Source organism: Rhinoderma darwinii, chromosome 3 (genome assembly GCF_050947455.1).
Source record: "Rhinoderma darwinii isolate aRhiDar2 chromosome 3, aRhiDar2.hap1, whole genome shotgun sequence".
Classification (NCBI taxonomy): Eukaryota; Metazoa; Chordata; class Amphibia; order Anura; family Rhinodermatidae; genus Rhinoderma; species Rhinoderma darwinii.
In genome coordinates, this window is record NC_134689.1 from 296,528,072 (window position 1) to 296,551,635 (window position 23,564).

A 23,564-nucleotide genomic window follows, 5' to 3' on the forward strand; every position below is an offset into this window, starting at 1 on the left:
CAGAAGCACACTAAAACTGCAGCTTTCATTACACCCTTTCGGGCTCGAAGAATCTAATGTATACATCCAATAGACCTCCCTCTGGAGCAATCGTATTTTTATCTGTTCTACATCACTTCCTTCTACCTCTTCAAAATAAGCCACCTAAGGTCATAAACCTCGTGGCCCATTTGAAAATAATGTCTAGCTACCGTAGTTTCCCCAAACTTCTGTTGTTTTCGTTTACCATCATCATTAACCTCTTAATTTTTTGTTCAAAAGTTTTAATAGCTGATCGATGCTCATCAAGACGCAACTTGATAAGCCGCATGGTCTGCCCAATGTACAACTTCCCACATGGGCATCTTAACACGTATATAACATTTTTTAAATTGCATGAAAAGTATCCTTTTATCAAAATCTGAATGCCTTTCATCGGATGGCAAAAAATGCCACCCCTAAAACTTAATGCACAATTTTGATATGCCAAACATGGGAAGGTGCCATTTTTTTTCAGTATTCAAGAAGGTCTGCTTGGAAACCCTCTTGGGCTGACAATCCGCCCGTACTAAGTTATTAGCCATAGACTTTCACTTTTTTTATAAACAAATTGCGGACGTTCACAGAACATGGCCCCATATTTGAAATCTTGTTTCAAAATGTCCCATTATTTACACGCAACATTTTTGATCATATCTGAATGACCGTCATAAGTAGAAACATACATGGACTGTTTTTCAACTTCTTTGTAGCTGGCTTCCTTTTCACGATAAACACAACCTACTTCCTGTCCTATTCGCTCGATCTTCAAATTTCTCAACCAGTTTTTCCATATTTGAAAAATATTCCTTATTGCCACTACAGATTCTTCGATATAATAATTTCTTCATTTACTTTGAATGTAGCTTTATTAAATTCATGACAGCCATTTCAGAAAATCCACAAAATTATTAAACTCCTCTTTATCGCAACCCACAGTAAGAAGACATTGTCCACATATCGGAGCCACAATTTAACACAATCCTTCACATATTGATCCTCGAAAGAAGACATAAATATATTTGCATAACTTGGAGATGCAAGAGACCAAATCGAAGTCCCCTGCAGCTGCAAGTAAAACTCGGAACTAAAACAAAAATTTTTTTTAGTCAATACAAAATTGACTAAGGTCATCAAAAACCTGATCTTATCATTTGCCAGAGTGGCATCCTCACAGTATTTGTACCTAACTGCAGTAGTACGCTAGCTATACGGTATATTAGTGTACAAGCTGTTAATATCCAATGTACACAATAGTGTTACATGAGATGTATCAATTACTCCAACTCTACTCAAAAAATCACTTGTACCTCGCAGACAATTAGGTAAATTCTTTACTATTTTTGTAAAAACTAGTCTATATATACTGCCAAATGTTGCAAACTGGAGTTAGCTCCTGATCCGATCAGAAGACCAGGAGGGTTTTGAAGATCTTTATGCACCTTTGGCAGTATATATAGTACCGGAACACGTGGAAAACTGTTCAAAGAATTTTTTAAAGCCACATTGATGATTCCTGCAAGAAACGCTTCTTATAAGAAATCATCGATTTCACGTTTAAACGCTAATGTTAGTTCCCTACTTAGTTTTTATATACCTTGTCACCAGTGAGTTGACTTTCTGTTTCCTGACAATTTTTGCCTTTATCCATTATGCCGCCTACTGCTGTGTTAAAGGAGTTATCCCATGAGTTATTTTTATATCAAAAGTCCTGAAATGCTGTTAATAGCCGTTTTACCTTAATTTCCAGTGTTTCTATCATAAAAACGGCCTCTTTCATATTTTTCTCCCTGTGTCCTCCTGCTAATCTATGCTGCTGGGGGAGGGTCTCTGAGCAGAATCGGTCTTCTTACCCCTGTGGCAGCTGACAATACACTCCCTTCTTACTTTACAATCCAGATTTACAATCCTAAAATGATTCTTAGCTATACTGCCATGATACTGCAGAGGCTCTGCTCCTTCCCTGACAAGCAGGGCAGAAAGCTATTTCTTTTGGCTACTCTGCAGTGAACAGAGGATCACTATGCAGAAAACTGAAGGTGTGGAGAGTGACTGAGCATGCACTTCCACCAGCATTCAGCTCAGTAGGTGGACATGCACATTTTATACACGGAGCACAAGGTGGTGCCATACTATGAAGAGTCATGACATTTACTTACAGTTGATCATTGTTTTTAATGCGTTTAAGTACAACATTTGTTTATAATTAGGTACTTTATTTAAATTAACATAATATTCTTGATGGGATAACCCCTTTAATGCTGCAGATAGTGCTTGTTTAGTCAGATCTGCAAGATCTCGTGATAACCAGTAAGATCTCGCGTTCTGACACAATATGCTACTGTAGGGGGGTTGTGGGAAGCCGCAATGCCGGAAATCACCTAACCAGGAAGTTCGAACCGAACTCGTGCGGGGTCAGTTAATTTACATATAGGACGCAGGATTTATACAGTGCAAACGTTATTTTTTTACTTTTTTTGCGAACGACATGTATTAAGAAAAATATATAAAAAATTTAGGGGACTTTGGATTTTTCAAGAAAAACACATATGCGGTTTCTGGTGATAGGTCCTCTTTATGCTGTTTACTAATTATATCTGTGTCTGGTAGAGACAACCAATTTCTGCAATATTACAGCTCCCATCCAGTTCTCCTGACCTCAACTGTGAATGTACCTACATTTGAAGAAACACAGGAGCACTGAATAAGGCCCCCTACACACGGCTGTAGCCGTAATCCTGGCCCGTGGGAGCAGGGTCCGTAAAAAAGAAAAAAATATAAGACATGTCCTATTTTTTATCCAAGCATTCTACGGCCCGGACACCTACCCGTAAATATACAGGAAGGTGTCTGTCGGCCATAGAAATGAATGGGTCAGTAACTACGGATGAAATCTACGGTTGTGTGCATGGAGCCTAACACAGGAGCTCGGTGACAACCTCTGAACGAACTGCAATGACAACCATAGTGGATATCACAGTTTTTCTTGAACCAGAAGCAGTTAGGTAGAATTTAGCATAAAGACTATTCTAGGGCTAATATTTGCTGGTGATTTTTTATTTTATGGAAACATGCTCTTGAAATGTTAGAAGACTTTCTTTTCATGCAAGGCACAGGACTTGAATAATAAACATACACCATGTGGATACTAGCGAATACTCAATACACCAACAATATCTTACCTGGAAATCAGACGGACTGCTGCTAATCTGGTTTACATTTGGCAAAGAGCCACCATAGTACTGAGCCCGAGATTGTGCAAGTCGCAACTGTTGCAGCTTTTGGAATTGAACCTGAAAAGCCAAAAGGGATATTGTTATTAAAAGGAAGCCTGTGAAATGCAACACACAAGAAGGTATACAATGGGATTTATCATGGAAATTGCCTTTGGCCAATAGAACTTGTATGAACATTTTACAGCTGCTACTTTATCTAAATAAAATCAGTATAGTTATACTCAACGCTCTAATTTACTACAACGCTTCTAGATTTACAAAGTCATATCACACCTGAAATTTACTGTTCACATTCAAAGACAAACTTGCAGTCTTAAATTAAGTCCATCTATTTAATAATAAGGCTTCTTTCACGCTACCGTTCGTGTTCATTTACCTCTCTTCTGTCAGACGTAGAGAGGATCGAAACATTCAACGGGAAGTGCAGTCTGCAGAACTTTTGTTTCCGTGAATAAAAAATGGAAACCTAGCGAACGGAGACAAACAGAAAGCAACTGAAACAAAAGAATTACCATTGAAATCAATGGTTATTCTAATGGAACCGTTGCTTTGTGTTTCATCTTTCGATCATCTCTTCCTCTGATGGAAGAGAGCTAAACGTATACTGACACTAGTGTGAAAGAAGCCTAACAATTCATGCCACTTTCTAATATACAATGTTTCAATTCCTCATCATTTTTAAGATCTGTTTGCGGACATTGACTTAAAACATCCTTGGCGTACATTCAGAGGCTTAAAAAGAAATCCATCCTGACAAAGTATTGCTCACATTGCCGCAGATTAATCCAATATTTAAGTGTAAGTCGTTTATTCTATGCTACAATGTTTAGAGCATTGCCTAAAGAATACTTCAATGAAATGCTTGTGTGTTATCCGGTTTTTTTTCTTTGTTTTTTTTACGGATAGCACACTGACCCATTAATTTCTATGGGGCCATGCACACATCCGTTTTTTGTTTTTTTGTGGAGCCGTGTGGCCATTCCGCAAATGGTGGAACAGGTCCTGTTCGTTTTTGCGGATCAGTGTAAGCCATTCTATTCATCGGTCCATTAAAACTATAGACCGTGTTTTGCAGATCCGTGATTTGCGGCCGTATATAGGGCCACGGATGTGTGCTTCAGACCTAAATCCTCAGCTGTGAGAAGCGCTAGATCAGGGAGGATTTTCAGTCTGTGAATGTAAACAATGAATGTTTCCCCATTTTCTGAAAGCAAGCAGAGATCTTGAAAATGGTGAGTAAATGAAATACCAATTCTAGTAGTATTGTAGAAAATGGACCTCCCGTTATGGTGGTCACCCAGAACTGAAGGATCTGGTGCTTGTTTTCCCCTCCACAGTCTCTCTATGACCCTTGGGCTCATTCCCCACCCCCTTAATTGCTAACAATGCCGTTTCTATGGAGAGTGGAGTCCTGCACAGTTCAAAAGGAATGGAACTAACCAAGGAAGGACTCCTTTTCTCCAAGGGCCCCATAGCGGCTACATGGTCTGCTTCTATAATATATATGCGAGTTGTGTATAAATAGGACATAACTCCTTAAAGGCGTATTCCAGTCATGAAGATTTAAAGAGTTATTCCCACCTTAGACATTTATGGCATATCCACAAGATATGCAATAAATATCTGATAGATGCAGGTCCCACACATGCATGACCGCATCCAGGCGGGTAACACCTGTTCTAAAGATAGGTGCAAGAGCTGAGACAAATCTGCCAGACATTTATAACACATCACCTAAAGCGCTGCAGAATATGCAGGCACTACATAAGCAACTTAAATATATAAATAAAATCAGCGATCCCTAGCAATATGCTGTTGCACTTTTTAACAGGATATGTTATTCCGGGACCCACACAAACCGCTGGAACCGACCCACCAGAATGTCCATGTTGGGGGAGAAGTTGAATGGGGCAGTGATCAAGCATGAAGCTGCCACTTCATGCAACTATCAGTGGTGTGGAAACAGCCAAGCACACTCTCAGCCGTTTCCGTACTTTCCATAGAGTTGTATGGAACAGCAGCACACATGCTCGGCAAGTGGACATGCCAGCGTGGAGGAATGAAGAGCATGCATGCATGCTTGACCTGCTTTCCCTTCATTTTCTAGGGTGCTTTGCTTGATAAAATGGGGACCACAGTAACCCTGTTATTCTGGTTGGTGGGGGTCCTACCTTTGGGACTCTCCCACAATCAAGGAAAAAAGCTCCCTTCACTGGTAGATTCTCTGTGCAGGAAATTGCAGGCCAATAAAAGTATTCTGCGGCCCCTTCATTCTAAGGATTGTGGGAGCCCTGGCAGTCAGGCCACTATGATCAGTAATAACGCCTCATGCACACGACTGTGTGTGCCGTCCAAGTCCCCTCAGTGATCCGAGGAAAGATAGGACATGGACCATTTTGAATGGGTCCGTGAAGACTATCGGTTGCCACTCGGATGCCGTCAAAAACGGCCCGAGTGGCACAACGGTCGTGTGCATGAGGCAGGGGCGTAGCTAGGGGGGGCAGGCGGGGCGCAACTTAGAGGGGGTCGCCAGCGCCACCTCCTCCTGCACTATAATTGTACCGGTGTCTATAGGACACAGGTACAATTAGAAGCAATGAATAGCCGGGTATGTTCCGTTCCCGGCTATTCAGCTCTTTTGTAACAGAGAAGCGCGATTGCGCTTCCGTCGATGAAAGGCGCTGAGTGACAGGGAAAGTCATCCTGCCAAGCCAATCAGCGCCTTTCATAGACTCTTTGTTCAACCCCCAGGAGACATGCGCAGAAGAGAGCAGGTCTCCATGGCTGCCGGACGGGATTAAGGCGAGTTTAAATTGTTTATTTTATTTTAATAAAGAGTGTGTGCCATTATCTACAAGGGGGGCTTTATCTATGGGGGGGCGGCTTTATCTACAAGGGGGGCTTTATCTACGGGGCTATATACTGGGGTGGGCTATCTATGGAGCACCGTATATATAGGGGTGGACTATATCTACAGGCAAGCTATATACAGGGGTGGGCTATATCTACAGGGGGGCTATATACAGGGGTGGACTATATGTGGAGCACTATATACAGGGGTGGGCTATCTGTGGAGCACCATATACAGGGGTGGGCTATCTGTGGAGCACCATATACAGGGGTGGGCTATATCTACAGGGGGGGTATATACAGGGGTGGACTATATGTGGAGCACTATATACAGGGATGGACTATATGTGGAGCACTATATACAGGGGTGGACTATATCTACAGGGGAGCTATATACAGGGGTGGGCTATCTGTAGAGCACTATAGGGGGAGCTATTTGTGGGACACTATATACAGGGGTGGGCTATATGGGGGCACTATCTACAGGGGGCGCTATCTACACGGGGCATGGTGTGTGTGTGTGGGACATGGTGTATGTTGCTATTATAATTAGAGGTGCAGTGTATGGCGCTATTATATTTAGGGGCGTAATGTGTAGTATAATGATAACTTTATCTTTATTTATAGGTGTAGAAATGTTGGAAAAGTGAGAAGCTGAAGACATGTGAGCGGCAAACTGCAGAAATGGTCTGTGACCGGGAGAAGTCATCATAGAGGTCTGGACCGGATGGAGAAAAATAACTAGAATCTGAGACATCACCGGTGAGTCACTTAATGTAAATGTTCATTCTGCCTCTAATCAGCACTGTATGATCTGCAGCGAGATGATGGGTTGTGTGATTATGATATGATTTATTTTTTGTGAAACAGCATCTCCCAGCATATCCTTACCATTGTTCGGGCCATGCTGGGAGCTGTAGTTTAACGCCGTACAAACCTGCACAGCAGGGATTGCACTAAATTGAGCTGTATTTGTGCTGGTGTTGTATATATGTAATGAGCTTGGTTCTGGTGCTGTATATATGTAATGAGCTTAGTTCTATTGTGTATAGAACTATATTGCTTGTTAAATGTACAAATGTTTTTATGCTCGAGTTACATAAAAAGAAATGTGGAAAAGAAATGACACGTCATTGATTGGTAGAAAAAACAAACACGGCGAGGGGGAAGGAGATGTCGGGAAAGAGGTTGGGGGGGGGGCGCCAGTTGAATCTTTTCCCCGGGTGCTGGAGAACCTAGCTACACATCAGGAATGAGGCATTAGTGATAGCATATCCCAGTAAAACTCATCACTTACTATGTTGCAAAATACAGTCTAAAGTCACAGCCACATGGCAGTATTTGTAAGCCAAAATAAATGAGTAGATAATCACCAACAATCCAACCACAAGCCACAATGTTTAATATTGCCTGTGGCAATATGGTTTCAACATTTGCTCCATTAACCAATGCTTCCAGGAATTCATTACTAATGCTTAATGTTTAGGGTTGTGCTCTACTAATATCCATAAAATTTGAGGAACGTTAAAAGTCAAATTGGCGATTATTGGATGTCTGTAACCCGGCGAAACTGTCTTATTGGAGGTCATGCCTTACGTTCCTATAGATTTCACTAATTTTGACTATATTGCCATTCAGCAATGCTATTTCTATATAATGGTGAATCCTTTGTCCTTTATATGCATATGTGTACATCATTTTTGACCTCCTATGCTTTTAGGATTTTATGCTTTTGTACACTTCCGTAATCTTGTTTACTTTTGTATAACTTTGAAAAATTTCAATAAACAAATTGTCACAAAAATAAAGTCAAATTGGCTGGTGGAGCAGTCTAATTTCTACAGTATTTTGTTTATGGTTTGGTTCAGCATGGAATGGTCACGATTTCTGCAGCTTTAGGCCTCATGCACACGAACGTATTTTTTTCCTCCTGTAAATTCTGGCGTAAATACGGGTCCTTTGTCACACGTATTCGGCTCGTATTCCACCAGTATTTACGGACCCGTGCCCGTAAATACGGGTCCGGTGTCACCAGTATTCCACCCGTATTTACGGACCAGTTTTCTCTGCACTAATCGGCAGCCCCTTCTCTCTATGGCTGGGTTCACACGACCATGTTACGTCCGTAATGTACGGAACGTATTTCGGCCGGAAGACCCGGACCGAACACAGTGCAGGGAGCCGGGCTCCTAGCATCATAGTGATGTACGACGCTAGGAGACCCTGCCTCTGCGTGGAACTACTGTCCCATACTGTTACAGTACGGGACAGTAGTTCCACGCAGAGGCAGGGACTCCTAGCGTCGTACATCACTATGATGCTAGGAGCCCGGCCCGTTGTCTTGGGGACGCGTCCCTCTTTTGACATCCAGTCCGACCTCCCTGGATGACGCGGCAGTCCATGTGACCGCTGCAGCCTGTGATTGGCCGCAGCAGTCACATGGGGTGAAACGTTATCCAGGGAGGCCGGACTGAAGGAAGAAGCAGGTAAGTTAACGTTTAATACTATTAACTCCAGTGGTAGTCACTGTCCCGGGTGCTGAAAGAGATACTGCCGATCAGTTAACTCTTTCAGCACCCTGGACAGTGACTATCCTTTGACGTCGCCTAGCAACGCTCCCGTAATTACGGGTGCACGCACGTAGCCACCCGTAATTACGGGAGCCCCATAGACTTCTATGGGCCTGCCCGTGCCGGTATTAGGGCCTGAAATAGGACATGTTCCGTATTTTTCAACGGCACGGGAAGGTACCCGTGGCCAACAGAAGTCTACGGGCCCGTAATTACGGACCGTAATTACGGGCATTTTTACGTTCGTGTGCATGAGGCCTTAGACCATAAAAGAAGCCGCAAACAACAAGTTAAGGAGAAGCAACTGCCTCATGTAAATAATATAAGGAGAGCTCTGTGGATCCTCTCTAATAAAGGTTTGCCTCAGCAACAAAAAGCAGGCTATTCTTACCAAATCAAGCAAAAAGGGAGATACTTCTAGCGCTCCACCCGGATCCAAGCATGACTAAAGGGAGCCCAAGGGAGGGTCACATTTATTAGTAAAACAGGGTGGAAAAAGCATTTGTTCCTCACTCATAAGCAAGAAGTGAAATTCTGGACCACTAATGTGCCATACTTAGCTACACCCACAAACACAAAACTTCAGTCAAGTAGTAACGCCCTCCCCTTATAAATATAGTGCACACAGAAGGATAAAACTGTAAAATAAAAATTACAATATGTCAATCTATTGAGAAAGTAACTGCTTGGTTTGCTTTTAGTTGTAAACTTATATTAGACAAATTATTGCTCCTCATAGTGTTCCATTTTTTGCTTCTTTTTTTTTTTTTACAATCCCTTTCAGATAGAAGGGTTCCCCAAATCATATCTGGTATCTCTCTGCTGGGACTAGCGATCCACTGTAATTTTCAAGTAAGTGGTACAAAGCTACGATACCTTGCACAACCGCTACGAATGAACGGCACTTGCAAGTAAGAACGAAAAAGAAATCTATATAAAACAATGAATAGGCCGCGGAACTCATATGTGAGCCACAGCCCCTTCAAACAGCCCCTCCGATCTAATATTGATGGCCTATCCCCCCCCCCCCCCCCCGCCGATCAGCTGTTTTGAAGGGGTCACAGCACTCGTATGAGCACTGCTTCCCCTTAATTTCTACTTGCTCACTATGAATTGTCGACACGGATGTAGCGGTGATTCACGGGTATTGAAGCCTTTTCTCCCATTGAAGTGCATGAAAATTGTTTTTAAAGAATTGTGTGGATAGTTTTTTAATTTATTGCTCATTACATACATTTTTTTTTAAAATGTCAGTTTTCACATTAGTCAGTAGAGAAGTAGCCAAGCTGATAATTATGGTTTACTGAAGAGGACTTGTCAGTTTTGTTGTATAGACAGGGACAGCATGAGCAGAGTTATCTCATTATTATTACAGACAGCTCTATTGTACAACTGGAGGTCAAAATGAGGCAGGATAGCAACACTATACACTAAAAAACAAATGGCTCTGTATGGATCTCCCTGGTCTCTGGGGAAGGGGTGGTACACCATCACTTCCTAGAGACTGCAATAATCTATGAACAAAAATGTACTTGTCTTCTCAATACATAAATCAAATTACCGAAACTAAAATTAAATACATGATATATTCCCTTTAAGTAAGATCTATACAAAGAGTGTATACATATGTATGTTGGCCACTGCCTATACAAATCATAGACATGCTGCCAGAGGCATTGCCCGATATTTCCTCAACGGTCGCTTTAAGGGTAGGTTATGTTCACACAGGGCATATACTCTGCGTAACAGTATGCAGCGTATCCATCCTGGAAAATGCAGGCAATTCTGGCCGAAAAACCACACCAAATTGTGGTGCAGATATTCAGATGGAAACGCTGCTGGAAAAGTTAATACTCTCCCCCAACCCCCTCCCCCCGGGCGTTGTCACAGTGATGCGTCCCCTTGTTGTCTGTGCAGCACAGACACCTGGGATGACGCTGCAGTCCATGTGACTGCTGCAGCCTGTGATTGGCTGCAGCAGTCACATGGGACGAATCATCCCAGGAGGCCAGCTTGCACGGACAACAGAGGAACGCGTCCAAATGACAAACGCTCGGTTGGCATTACCTTTTTTATACATTTTTAACAAAAAAAGTGTTGTTTTTTCCCGACTTGCAATATAGCGACAGATTCTGAGCTTGTCTACCGCAAAAATCGTAGCATTTGTTATTTGTTGCGGGTTTTACCTCCCCAATGAATTCAAAGGGAAAAAACCTGAAACAAAAGAGCAGCGATTCCGCAGACTAAATTGACATGCTGAGGATTAAAAAAACAAAATACTTAAGGGCAATTTATGAGCAGTTTGTCAGTTGATTTTTTCCACAGAATGCGGATGAGATTTGTTCAAATCTCTTCCACTCTGCTGCTACTGTACTACGCCGCAGATTTTCCGCAAAGAAATCTGTTGCAGAAAATCTGCAGTGTTGCTATGTTCACACTGAGTTTTTTGCAGGCAGAATTTCTGCCTCAAAATTCCGTTTGGAAGTTTGAGGCAGATTTTCCTCTCCCTGCACGCCGATTTTCGCTGCGTTTTTCGCCCGAGGCCATTGAGCGCCGCGGGCATAAAACGCCGCAAAAGACGCTTTCTCTGCCTCCCATTGAAGTCAATGGGAGGTCAGAGGCGTAAACGCCCGAAGATAGGGCATCTCCGCCTCCCATTGAAATCAATGGGAGGCATTTTTCGGGCCGTTTTTGACCATTTTTTTGGCGCGGTTTCTGCGTCAAACTCGTAAAAATAACTCTGTGTGAACATACCCATAGGCTGTGTTCACATTAGTGTTGTCTTTCCATTGAGGGGTTCCATCTGAGGTTTCCGTCGGGGGAACCCTTCAACGGGAAGGCAAACCTTAGCTTCCGTTTGCATCACCATTGATTGGTTTCCGTTTGCCACCGTTGTGACAGGGTACCGTTGTTTTGACAGAATCAATAGCGCAGTCGGCTGTCACAACGGTGACAAACAGAAACCATTAGCAAAGTTTCCGTCACCATTGAGATCAATAGTGATGCAAACGGAAGCAAAGGTTCCGTTTGCCTTTCCGTTAAGGGGTTCCCTCGACGGAAACCTCCGACGGAACCCCTCAACGGAAAGAACGCTGATGTGAACAAGCCCTTAACGCTGTGTGTAAGCATACAGTAAAATACAAACTATCACAAAAGCAGAGCATTCTAAAAAGTATCCATCTGTAACAGAGGAATGCCTTTGAAACAAAAGCTCCTGCATACACAAGCAACGTTTAAAATGAATGATAAAATAAACAATGCATAATGAAAATCATAAAATGGTAAAAACATTCTAAGGGTATGTTCACACGCTAAGTCAAAAACAGCCGAAAGTTAGGGAGCTGTTTTCAGAGAAACAAAATCTGATTTTTAGCCGTTTTTGAAGCTGAAAACATTATTTTTTTGTAAATTCTTTTTTTTTTTATGAGACATTTTTTCCTAGACGTTTTTTAGAGCCGTTTCTATTGACACAATGAAAAACAGCTCCAAATATGGCTCAAGAAGTGACATGCCACTTCTTTCTAGGGGGCGTTTTTTTTACACATAAAAAAACGCCCCGTCTGAACGATACACCGTATTTCCCATTGACCAGATGTTTGTAGGCGTTTACGCCTCGAAAAATGCCTGAAAACGCTGCATGTGAACATACCCTAAAGGTTATTTCACACAGTGTGTAAATACTGCGGCATTTCCGCAACGGAATTTGTTGCGGAAAATCCGCAGCAAACACAGTAGCAGCAAAGTGGACGAGATAAAACAAATCTCATCCACGCGTTGCGTAAATAGTGAGTAGAAAAAAACGCTCAGAAATTGACCTGCGGTGCAGAATTTTATTCCGCAGCATGTCAATTGTATTTGTGTAAACGCTGCTTATTTGTTGCAAGTTTTTCCAATTGAATTCAATGGGGAGGTAAAACCCGCAACAAATAGCAGTTGTTGCATTTTTTGCGGCGGGTTCGCAGCGAGTCCGCCGCAGAAAACGCAACTCAGAAAAATGCTTACCCAGAAGTTTGTGTTTCTTCCTTCAGGCCGGCCTCCTGGGATGACGTTTCATCCCATGTGACCACTGCAGCCAATCACAGGCTGTAGCGGCGGTCACATGGGATAAAACGTCATCCCAAGATACCGGCCTGGATGATGTCAGAGGGCCGGCCTCCTGGGATGACGTTTCATCCCATGTGACCACTGCAGCTAATCACAGGCTGCAGCGGTATCCTGGGATGAAACGTCATCCCAGGAGTCCAGAAGTGCTGCAGTTTTCCGCCACGGACGTTCCAGGCGAAAAACTGCACCAGTTTGGTGAGGTTTTTCACCAAGAATTCCCTGCGGCGCACAGGGCAGATACGCTGCGTGCTTTTACGCAGCGTATCTGCCCCGTATGAACTCAGCCTAATATTACCTGGACCATTATCAACATGGCGACAATCTGACTACATCACACTACGTGATCTGTTCATGCATCCGAGCTCTGATACACTTGATAAGTAGAGGCAAGGAGAAGTGTCTGCACTGGTTCCAAATAGTCAGTTGATGAGCAGTAACTAGTAAGTCAGCCACAGCTAGTCTGTGAATGTTTAGATCCAACATTTGATCCAACGTTGGATTGTTTTTACATATAGACAGCCATAGTAAAATCCGTTTGTGGTGCAAATTTCCATCTGTCAGCGACTTCAAATCTCATGTCTATAAACAGCATTTATGTGATCTCTCCTGCTCAAATTGTGCATCATGTCGCCGGCAAAAGAAGCCAAAGGGAGAAGAAGGCTGGAGCGGAGACCACACAAGCACCTTTGTGTGGTATGACAGGCCTAGGCAAATCTTACTCAGGTCAGGGAGTCCGCTTCTAAAATGTAAAAGTTTGCAATAATGAACTCTAAAGACCGATGGCATCACTATTGGCTGAACTTTTTTTTTTCGCTGACAAAATTAGGGCAGCTGGATGGGGGGTGTGGGAGAGAAGCAGTGGCTTATGAATACGCCGGATGCTTCCTAACAGCGCTCGCATTGCGTTGCAATGTTTAAAACGTAAGTTCTCCAAATATTACATAACTCTACCACACATAAGTGACAGACCACTGAAATCAGCATGCCAGCCACGACTCCGAGAGGGCAGCATAAGGTTGCTGACGGCTTAGCTTTAATCTCGGATAATATCAATGCAGTAGGAGTATATAGCAATAACACCTCTGCTGGGCATGGTTGCCAATCTAATTTTTTTCTTTTTTCAGGACAATTTATCCAAAAATCAAGGGCAGCTAACATTTGTTTACGGACAAATCACAAAACCATAATGAATATAAAAATAATAAGTAATATTAGCAGCATTTACAGTGACCTCTAAAATGATGACAATTACACACAATCCCAATAATCTGTAAAAAAAAAAAAAACTCATCCAACTTCAAAAAGACTCGGACACATCAACTTTTTTTTTACAAACCCTAAAAAGACGCTTTTGGTGACGGCACAGCTCATTTTGCAGTAGGTAATACCCACAAATCAAATACGGACCGACATTCTAGTTGTCAGGGCAATCTTTATCTGCTCTCAGAATATGGAACTATTACATGGTTTGCACTACCGTATAGGTGGTGCTATAGCTACTCTTTGGGCACTATTGTAATGGCGCAAAAATCCATATCTCCAACAAAAGGCTTTATGGTCCGAATGCATTTAAAATGAAAAATGAAGCAACTTTACAAACAGTCCATTAAAGATATCCTACCGTTTTGTATCTGCAGCTCCTACGCAGACCTGTTTGTCTCCGAGCGAACAGGCTACAAACAAACTCTGTGTAGTCTGACGCTGCAGTGATTGGTGAAGTCATCTGTCCTCGACTCCTTGATAATCTATCAAATGTACATTAGCCAGAAGTAGGGCCCCGATGACCATGATTCTGCAGGTTTCTCTTCATATCTCTTGGCTGTTCTTATATATTCTTAAACTGGGGTCGGACAAATGACTGTAGACATTAAGAGTTTTGTCACAACATCTGTATATACAAAAAAGATAAAAGGAGAAATCCATACTACAGAGTTGTAGGCACTCCAAGCTGCAGCCCTATGGTGTCATACTAGAGATAATCTCCCCTAGAAGAATATGTCTGTAATACAGCATCCGACGGAACAAGGCACTTTGTTTTTCCCTGCTGAATTCATACATAATGCAACAGGAAAAGAAACTGAATAAAATTGGGGACCCCATATACTTTTATGGGTGCGGTGTTACAGGTCCGTACAACTCACTGTATGAAGCTGTAATGCGATAGGTGTACGAGCCCACAGGTTTTTACTGTGCAGACGCATGCCCAAAGAGTGTCCTTATGATATATGGTTGGAAGATGTTATAGCATTACTAGACCTTAATGTTAGGGTCAAAACCATATTACTGGAAATCAACACTATGGCGAAAGAGATTCCCCCTCCATGACGTCCATATGCCTTATTCACACTTGAATAACCTGGAACCATGTTTGTTCCATATATTTCCTTCCCAAAAAACATTACCAATAGATCTGTTTTTGTATCCACAGCATGCGGGAAATACCAATGATAATATAGATTTTAAAAAAAAATGTAAAAAAAATGGATAAAAAATGCCCTTAAGATTAACCTTTTAACACTCCATGACGTACATGTACGCCATGGACTGGCTTAACTAAAGGTTCTATGACGCATATGTACATCAGTGTGAACGTGTGGGCGCAGGAGCTGTGCCCATGCAAACAACAGGAGTAGGAGAGAAATCTCTGATTTGACCAGCTATTTAACCCCTTATATGCCATGGTCAATAGCAACCGCGGCATATAAATAGCGTGACAGAGATAGGGGGCTCGCTCTCTCCTCTCTGCCCATCACTGCACACAATCGCAGTGTTTGATGGGTGACTATGGCTACCAGGTGCCTAACACAAGCCCCAAGGTCTCCCATGGGTATAAGCCTATTAGGCCATACCAGTGTAACAGTGGAATACTAAGTGTCCCAAAGCATTAGAGGGGTTGTGGGGACCAAAAATTATTAGCAGTGTACTTACTGCAGTATGTGAATACAGTCACTAATATTATACATTTTGGTCTCCCGTCGCGCTGATTCTGAGATTTCTTTATAGTGCTGCTGGGGAACCGGAAGTCTAGTTGCAAAGCCTTCTTTGAGGACGATACAACTCTTCGTGATGTGACCTGTACTCTATGTACAAGCAATAGTACAGCAAGTACACGGAGTACAGCGGGGCTGGTCACATGACGAAGAGTCGTATCGTCATGAAAGAAGGTTGTGTAACTAGACTTCCGGACCCTGGCAGCGCTATTAAAAAAACAAAAAAACGATGAAAATCTCAGAATCAGCGCGACGGGGGACCGGAATGTACATTAGAGATTGTATTCACATACTGCGGTAAGTACACTGCTAATAATTTTTGGTCCACACATAACCCCTTTAAACAAACGATCAAATGCAGCTTTTAGGGTGCAGTCACATGTGGCATATTTGCCTTCTATTTCCGCAGCGTATTGTTACTCAGCAGCGTATTGTTACTCAGCAGCGTTTTGAAAACTGTATAATGTCCTACAGGGAAAAATGTTCCACAACTCAGATTTCTCGATTTCTTGCGTTGCGGAATATTTTTCCCATCGGCTTACATTGTAACGTTTTCTGCAGCGTACTTTATATGCCACGCGTGAGAGAAAAAAACAAGTCAACAAAAAATAAAAAGGAATAAACTTATTTTTTAAATTACAAAATGTTTTATTGTTTAAAAATATTAAACAATAGAAAAAAGAAGACATAAAGGCACATGCAGCAGCGATTGGCAAAAAAAAAAACACGATGGCAAACTCTCCTTTTTTTCTCCCATTACCGGGGAATGCATGTACCCCAAAACAGTACCAATAAGGCTAAGGGTATGTGCACACGATAAGTGTCCTGCACTTCTTTGCCGAGGCAGTCAATTTATGCGTCGTAGTTTGACAGCTGTCAAACGACGACGCGTAAATGACAGGTTGTCTGCACAGTGCGTCGGCAAACCCATTCAAATGAATGGGCAGATGTTTGCCGACGTATTGTAGCCGTATTTTCAGACGTAAAAGGAGGCATAATACGCCTCGTTACGTCTGAAAATAGGTCGTGTGAACCAAGCCTAAACGCACAAATTGCAGAATTTGATATGGAAAATCTGCATCAAAACCGCAGATAACCTAAGGTAATACCGCAGGTAAAGTCCGCACTTTATATTGCATTTTTTTATGTGTTATTAGATGCGGATTTTACATTTTGATGCGGAAAAAGCTGCAGATTTTATGCTTCGGATTTTGGTGAATTGTTTTTATAAACTTGTCAGATACAATTCTGAGATGGAAACGCAACATAAATAGACATGCTGATTTTAAAATCCGCACCGCAGGTCAATTTATGTGCGGAACAAATTCTGCAACGGTGAGATTTCTTGAAATCTTATTTGCTTTGCCAGTACTGTATTACGCTACGGCTTTGCCGCAGAATAATGTGCGCGGCAAATCCGCACGTAATACACATTGTGTGCATGTGGCCTTAGATCTACAACTCATTCTGCAAAAAACAAGCGGTCATATCACTACATGAGCAAAAAAATAAAAACAGTTGTGGCTCTCGGAATATAACTTGCTTTTATAGTTCAAAAGCACCAAAACATAAAAAAAATATACCCATAAAATAAGGTTAACATGTTATTTATACCATACGCTAAATAAATGTTTAAAAAAAAACGCAAAACAAATTATGGAATTGCTGTTTTCTTTCATTCACCCCCTCAACAAAAATGCATAGAAGTTAATCAACAAATTATTTATACCACAAAATGGTGCCAATAAAAACTACAACACGTCTCGCAAAAAACAAGCCCTCATATGGCTACGCTGACAGTAACATAAAAAAGTTATGGCTCTTGGAATATGGCAACGAAGAAAACAAAATAAAGATAGCTTGAGCCTGAAAGCCCAAAATAGGCCAGATCAAGGGGTTAAAGAACAAAATACGGAGATAAATGCCGCCCAAACTATCCGGATTACAGTTTTTAACACCATGTTTCAATAAAGGTAGCTGTACACTTTCTAGCTGTCGGCCAAACGCTTGTTCAGCCGACAGCTACTCCTCACGAACTCCCCATGCACACGCACGCTCGGTTCAGCGGAGTACGCATGTGTTTTCAACGGGGAGCGGCGAGTAAGTCAGAAACCTCAGCGGGCTGCTTATCTGTGTAGGTGTCCCAATACATTTGTCCATATAGTGTACATGCATCAGCCTGCCATTGGGAATGTATGTAGTACAAAACCTCACACCTAATTTATCAAACGTGTCACACACAAACACTTTCCTTGTTGCCCATAGCAACCAGAGCTCAGTTTTTATTTTTAAATGCTCTGAAGAAAATCTAAGGCTGCACGGTGATTCGTTGCTCTGGGCAGCAAGGCCCGTTTTTGGCTAAGACAATTTTGATGAATGAGACCCAGTGCACCTACAAACTGGAAGGAGGACAGGTGCAGCTTTCTAATATACATTTCATTCTACCTCTCCGCGTGGATCACTGCACACACATAAAGAGCAATGTAGCACATTCTGGACGTCTCTTTCAAGAAGTGCCTTCCTGTTAGAGCTAGTGTCCATTCTAGAACAGGAGGAAAGGACTTCCTAGACAAGGCATCCAGGATATACTCCTAAAGGGGTTGACAAGTCATAAATTGACGGCCTATCTTCAGGATAGGCCATTAATATCCGATTGGTGGAGGTCCGACTACCGGCACCCTGCCGATCAGCTGTTTTGAAGAGGCCGCAGCTCTCGTAGGAGCGCTGCTTCCTCTTCAGTACGGTCACTGCTCGTACTGTGAATCACCGACACACTATTAGCGACGGTTGACAGTATTACAACCGTCTCCCATTAACTTGAATAATAGAAGGTTATAATACTTTGAACCGCCGCTACAAATGTGTTGGCGATTTATAGAACGAGCAGATAAGGAATCTGATCAGGGGGGTACCAAAAGTCAGACCCCTATTGATCATATATTTATAGCCTATGCAGAGGATAGACCATCAATTTCTTATGACGGGACACTCCTTTTAAGCTATGTTCACACGCAGTGTTTTTTTTTGCAAATGGTTGGTGAAAAATCCAAAGTGAAAATCTGCAACAAGTTACAGTACAATGTGCAGTATCGGAGTAGGGACTTACTAAGTCATTCACATCCTGATCACTTTCAAATCCGCAGCATTTCCTATATGTAGCAGGTTGATTTTTGATTTGCTGTGGATCAAAGGTGAAATCATTGGCTAAAATGCACAGTACGATTCGCATGTGATACACGGCCTCGGATACGGACTGTGCAGCTCATTTACACAGCAGAAATTTTCCACTGCAAATGAACCTGGCCTTCCTCTATTTCCCCCATATGCAATGTTAGGGCTTATTCAGACAAACGGGATATACGTCCGTGCAACGAGCGTGATTTTCACGCGTGTCGCACGGACCTATATTAGTCTATGGGGCAGTGCAGACAGTTGCGTGATTTTTCTGCTGCGAAAAAGTCACGACATGTCCGTTCTTTGGCCGTATTTCGCGCATCACGCACCCATTGATGTCAATGGGTAGCACTTCCGTGGGACAAGCGTGATTCGCGCAACAGCTGTGAAAAGGATGAATGAAAACAGAAAAGCACCATGTGCTTTTCTGTTTACAAACATCCAAACGGAGTGTCATAATGATGGCGGCTGCGCAAAAAGCACGCAGCCGCGCATCATACGGGGCTGACACACACAGCTGTTAAGTGCCTTTTGCACGCGCAAAACACCGCGTTTTTTGCGCGTGCAAAACGCACACGCTCGTGTGAATCCGGCCATACATACTTTTTTGTCAAAAAAAGACAAAAGTATTGTCGGTGTGATACCTTTATTGGCTAACCATAACAGTTGTATACGCAAGCTTTCCGACCACACAGGCTCCTTCATCCACTTCCCCCACAAACTCAATGATCAACGCATAGGGGCAGAATGAATATGGTGTATATCAAGGAGGCCAGACGTTGCACGCGCCCATAATACGGCTCCGTTCAAGCTCTAATACGTAACAGGTTGCACTTTTTGTAATGGTTGGAAGGTTGCCTAGAAACAGTGAAGTCGCACTGCGGTAATGCAGCTATTTAATGCGTCTTACCGGAGATAAAATTTTGCTGTGTAGGCCTAGCCTAAGAGGGTGGCCTTAAAGGGGTTTTCCCACAGGATAGGGGATACATGTGTAATTGCTGGGGGTCTGACTGATGGGTCCCCCATCGATGAAGAGAACGTGGGAACAAAAGTCCCTCGAAGTGGTCCATGAGAATAGAGCACTGGTGTGGATGCTCAGTCAGTGCTCCATACATTTCTATGGGACTTCTGGGACTGCTGTCTCCGCCATCTCCATAGAAATGAATGGAGCACTGGTCGAACACGTGCACCAGCGCTCTATTTTCATGGAGCGCTTCGGAGGAGTTTTGTTCCTCTGTTCTCATCGCTGGGGGTCTCAGCAGTCGGGTCCCCAGCAATCACACGTGTATCCCCTATCCTGTGGATAGGGGATACATGCTTTTTGTGGGAAAACACAGTAGTCGGACCCCCAGCGATCACACATGTATCCCCTATCATCTGGATAGAGGATATATGTGTTTGTGGAAAACCCCCTTTAAAGAGTGCTCATTAAGGATAGCGATTCAAGGCAACTATTGGTCGCGCAATATAAAAGTTTCCCCCCAAGGGAGAGTGTAGGGACATCCCTATTCACATTAGATAGTTGGCCGATCCTTCCGGAATTGTCCGGTTCAGCCAATTTTGATCTAATCTATATATAACCCCTGCAGTGTGTTCAGTCCGGGACTTGCGGCCGAAATACGTCCGTCAATTACGGACGTAATATGCTCGTGTGAATCCAGCCTTACACTTATAAGTAATCTGTACTTTAGCTCTCAGCACCCACACAAGATGATAAACCACAGTGACACACTCACTAACACAATTCACATCCATAATCTGATGAATAGAACAAACTTTGGACAACTGAAATGCGTCAGTACTGCTCTTTAGAAGAAAATAACCTATAACTAAGGCCCCTATCCATACAGATGCAGATCTTCCGAACAACAGGCATTGCACCCTGCAGACTATCACATGTATCTATCGGTTAAACTGTTACATTTCAGTGATAGGACTATTTCACTACAAAGTCATACTACCAACACAGAGCTAGCTGTCATCAAGCTCCAGAGTTGCAGGTCAGTATTAGGTCTACTTTAACCCTTCACATGACACTGTGTCCTATACGGTTAGCACACAGACCCCAGTCTGATGACAGCTAGAGGACTGCTAATATTCTGGAATACACTCACATTAGTAAATCAGTGCCTGAACACCCCCCCCCCCCCCCCCCCCAATGAACGAGCCACGATTGTTTACACATGCATGTTCCTATGGCGATTTTATGGCTATGTAGTCACTATAATAATGATGGGAAATAAATCATAAAATTAAATGACTTCAATGTGTGCAGCATGTGCAAAGACTCACCATATGGACATGTAAACAAACTCAGCATGTCCATAGGCCTTCGCGTGCGGGCCAAATACCTGAAGTTGGTCACCTAAGCTTGCTATTTACTATCATTCTCTACTCAATGTCAACAATATACAATTCACAATAACAGGCTAACAAGTTGCGCTGTAAACAATAAACAATCTGATTTTCTATTGATTCATTGTAACAACTTGATCAATTTCATATAAGCTTTTATATAGGTCCAAGACTGGTACGTTAAATGTGCCAGCCATAGACATCAGATACATGGCAGACAAACAATCGTTCAGCAGACCGCTACTATCTGACTCCCCCACTAACATGAATGTTTGGCTGAATGTAGGGGGGGGGGGGGATCTCTGGCTCCACTTGTACCTGTGGAATCCAATAGGATCTGATAGGCGAAATATGGACTATACATGTTAATGTAGGTTATATCCGCAGGATCTGATCACCAATCTCTAAGATAGTCACACCAACATTTTTCACTACTAAAGAGTTAAAGGGGCATACACTGAAAGATATCGGCAACAACCAGAATGATCTGATAATTGTTCAGATCATCGTAGATATAGTTCATGTGTATTGCCGCCATCTACTGTATTTAAAGTGATTGAATGCACCGATTGTTGAGTGACCACTAAGAAAAATGTAAAGTACCCATTGAATCTTTGTGTGTAAAATACATAGAACACTGATTAACTTTGCTGATCGTATTGTAGATAGGAGTATGAGCAATTTGCTATCTACAGCAGTAGTCCCCAACCAGCGCTCTCCAGCTGTTGCCAAACTTCAACTCTGTCAGAGCATGCTGGGAGTTGTAGTTTGCAGCAGCTGGAGAGCCACAGGTTGGGGGCTACTGATCTGCAGCTATAATGACATTAGAATCACAATCAATAGACACAACGACTAAAAAATTGAGAAGGTTCTAGCACCCCAGACACACACTGGTATCGATCATCGCTATAGGTCGTATCGTATACACATCGTTTAGTCTATGGCCGATCTAACGCCTACGCTGTCACTGCACTATAGACACATGAGCTCAGCAGAGATCAGCGCTCCGCACAGTGCAGCCTGCTCACCCGGGACACTGTCAGGTCGGTCATAAGCTCGTCGAAGGCCCGGGTCTCCTCCGCCTGTTTCTGATTGTGCAGAGCGATCTTCTCGCTGAACTTCCTCGGGTTGGAGCTGCTGGAGGCCTGGGACGCAGCCATGTCGCAGGCCTCAGCTCTAACTACGAGAAGTGGGGAAAAGTCCGAGATGTCTTGTCTAGTACTGTCCCTGCGGGACCGCTTTGGCTCAGCCTGTCATGGGGTCCGCACTGCTGCCCCCTTCCGGAGGATCAGTAGAGGCCCGACCTGACGGCGGAGGGACAAGAGGAGGCCATTCGGGAGGGGCTGATGTACGGGCGGGCGACACACAGCGACCTCCTTTCTTCCGGCCCGATGTCAACAAAGCGACTTGTAAACTCCCAGCGTCCGCTGCATCCGAACTTCAGGCCGCTAGCTGACAACAAGTCGTGCGGAGCCTCAGCCTGCAGCCCGCCCACGTTACAGTACCCACCCCCGTGCCTACTGCCCGCCCACATGGCAGTACCCACCCTGTGCCTGTTGCCCGCCCACATAATAGTAGCCACCCCCCCGTGCTTGCTGCCCGCCCACATAACAGTATCCTCCCCGTGCCTGCTGCCCACCCACATAACAGTACTTTCCCCCGTGCCTGCTACCCGCCCACATGACAGTACCCACCCTATGCCTGTTGCCCGCCCACATAATAGTACCGACCCCTGTGCCTGCTGCCCGCCCACATAATAGTACCGACCCCTGTGCCTGCTGCCCTCCCATATAATAGTACCGACCCCTGTGCCTGCTGCCCTCCCACATAATAGTACCGACCCCTGTGCCTGCTGCCCTCCCACATAATAGTACCGACCCCTGTGCCTGCTGCCCTCCCACATAATAGTACCGACCCCTGTGCCTGCTGCCCGCCCACATAATAGTACCGACCCCTGTGCCTGCTGCCCTCCCACATAATAGTACCGACCCCTGTGCCTGCTGCCCGCCCACATAATAGTACCGACCCCTGTGCCTGCTGCCCTCCCACATAATAGTACCGACCCCTGTGCCTGCTGCCCGCCCACATAATAGTACCGACCCCTGTGCCTGCTGCCCGCCCATATGACACATGACAGTAACCACCCCGTGCCTGCTGCCCACCCACAAAATAGTACCGACCCCTGTGCCTGCTGCCCGCCTACATAATAGTACCGACCCCTGTGCCTGCTGCCCGCCCACATAATAGTACCGACCCCTGTGCCTGCT

At 43.6% G+C, this 23,564-nt stretch overlaps 1 protein-coding gene across 2 annotated transcripts in view; it reads right to left on the bottom strand.

The window, feature by feature from the left end:
- The window catches only part of CRTC3 (CREB regulated transcription coactivator 3), a 130,486-nt gene extending 107,689 nt beyond the window's left edge, over window positions 1-22,797 (bottom strand). For both annotated transcript variants that reach the window (XM_075855250.1, XM_075855249.1), the window contains exons 1-2: window positions 22,326-22,797; window positions 3,201-3,311 (exon numbers count right to left, since the gene is read on the bottom strand). In XM_075855250.1, coding sequence (XP_075711365.1) covers window positions 3,201-3,311; window positions 22,326-22,457 — 243 coding nt within the window. In that variant the 5' untranslated portion in view covers window positions 22,458-22,797. The remainder of the gene's footprint in view (window positions 1-3,200; window positions 3,312-22,325) is intronic.
- Window positions 22,798-23,564: the final 767 nt, after the last annotated feature.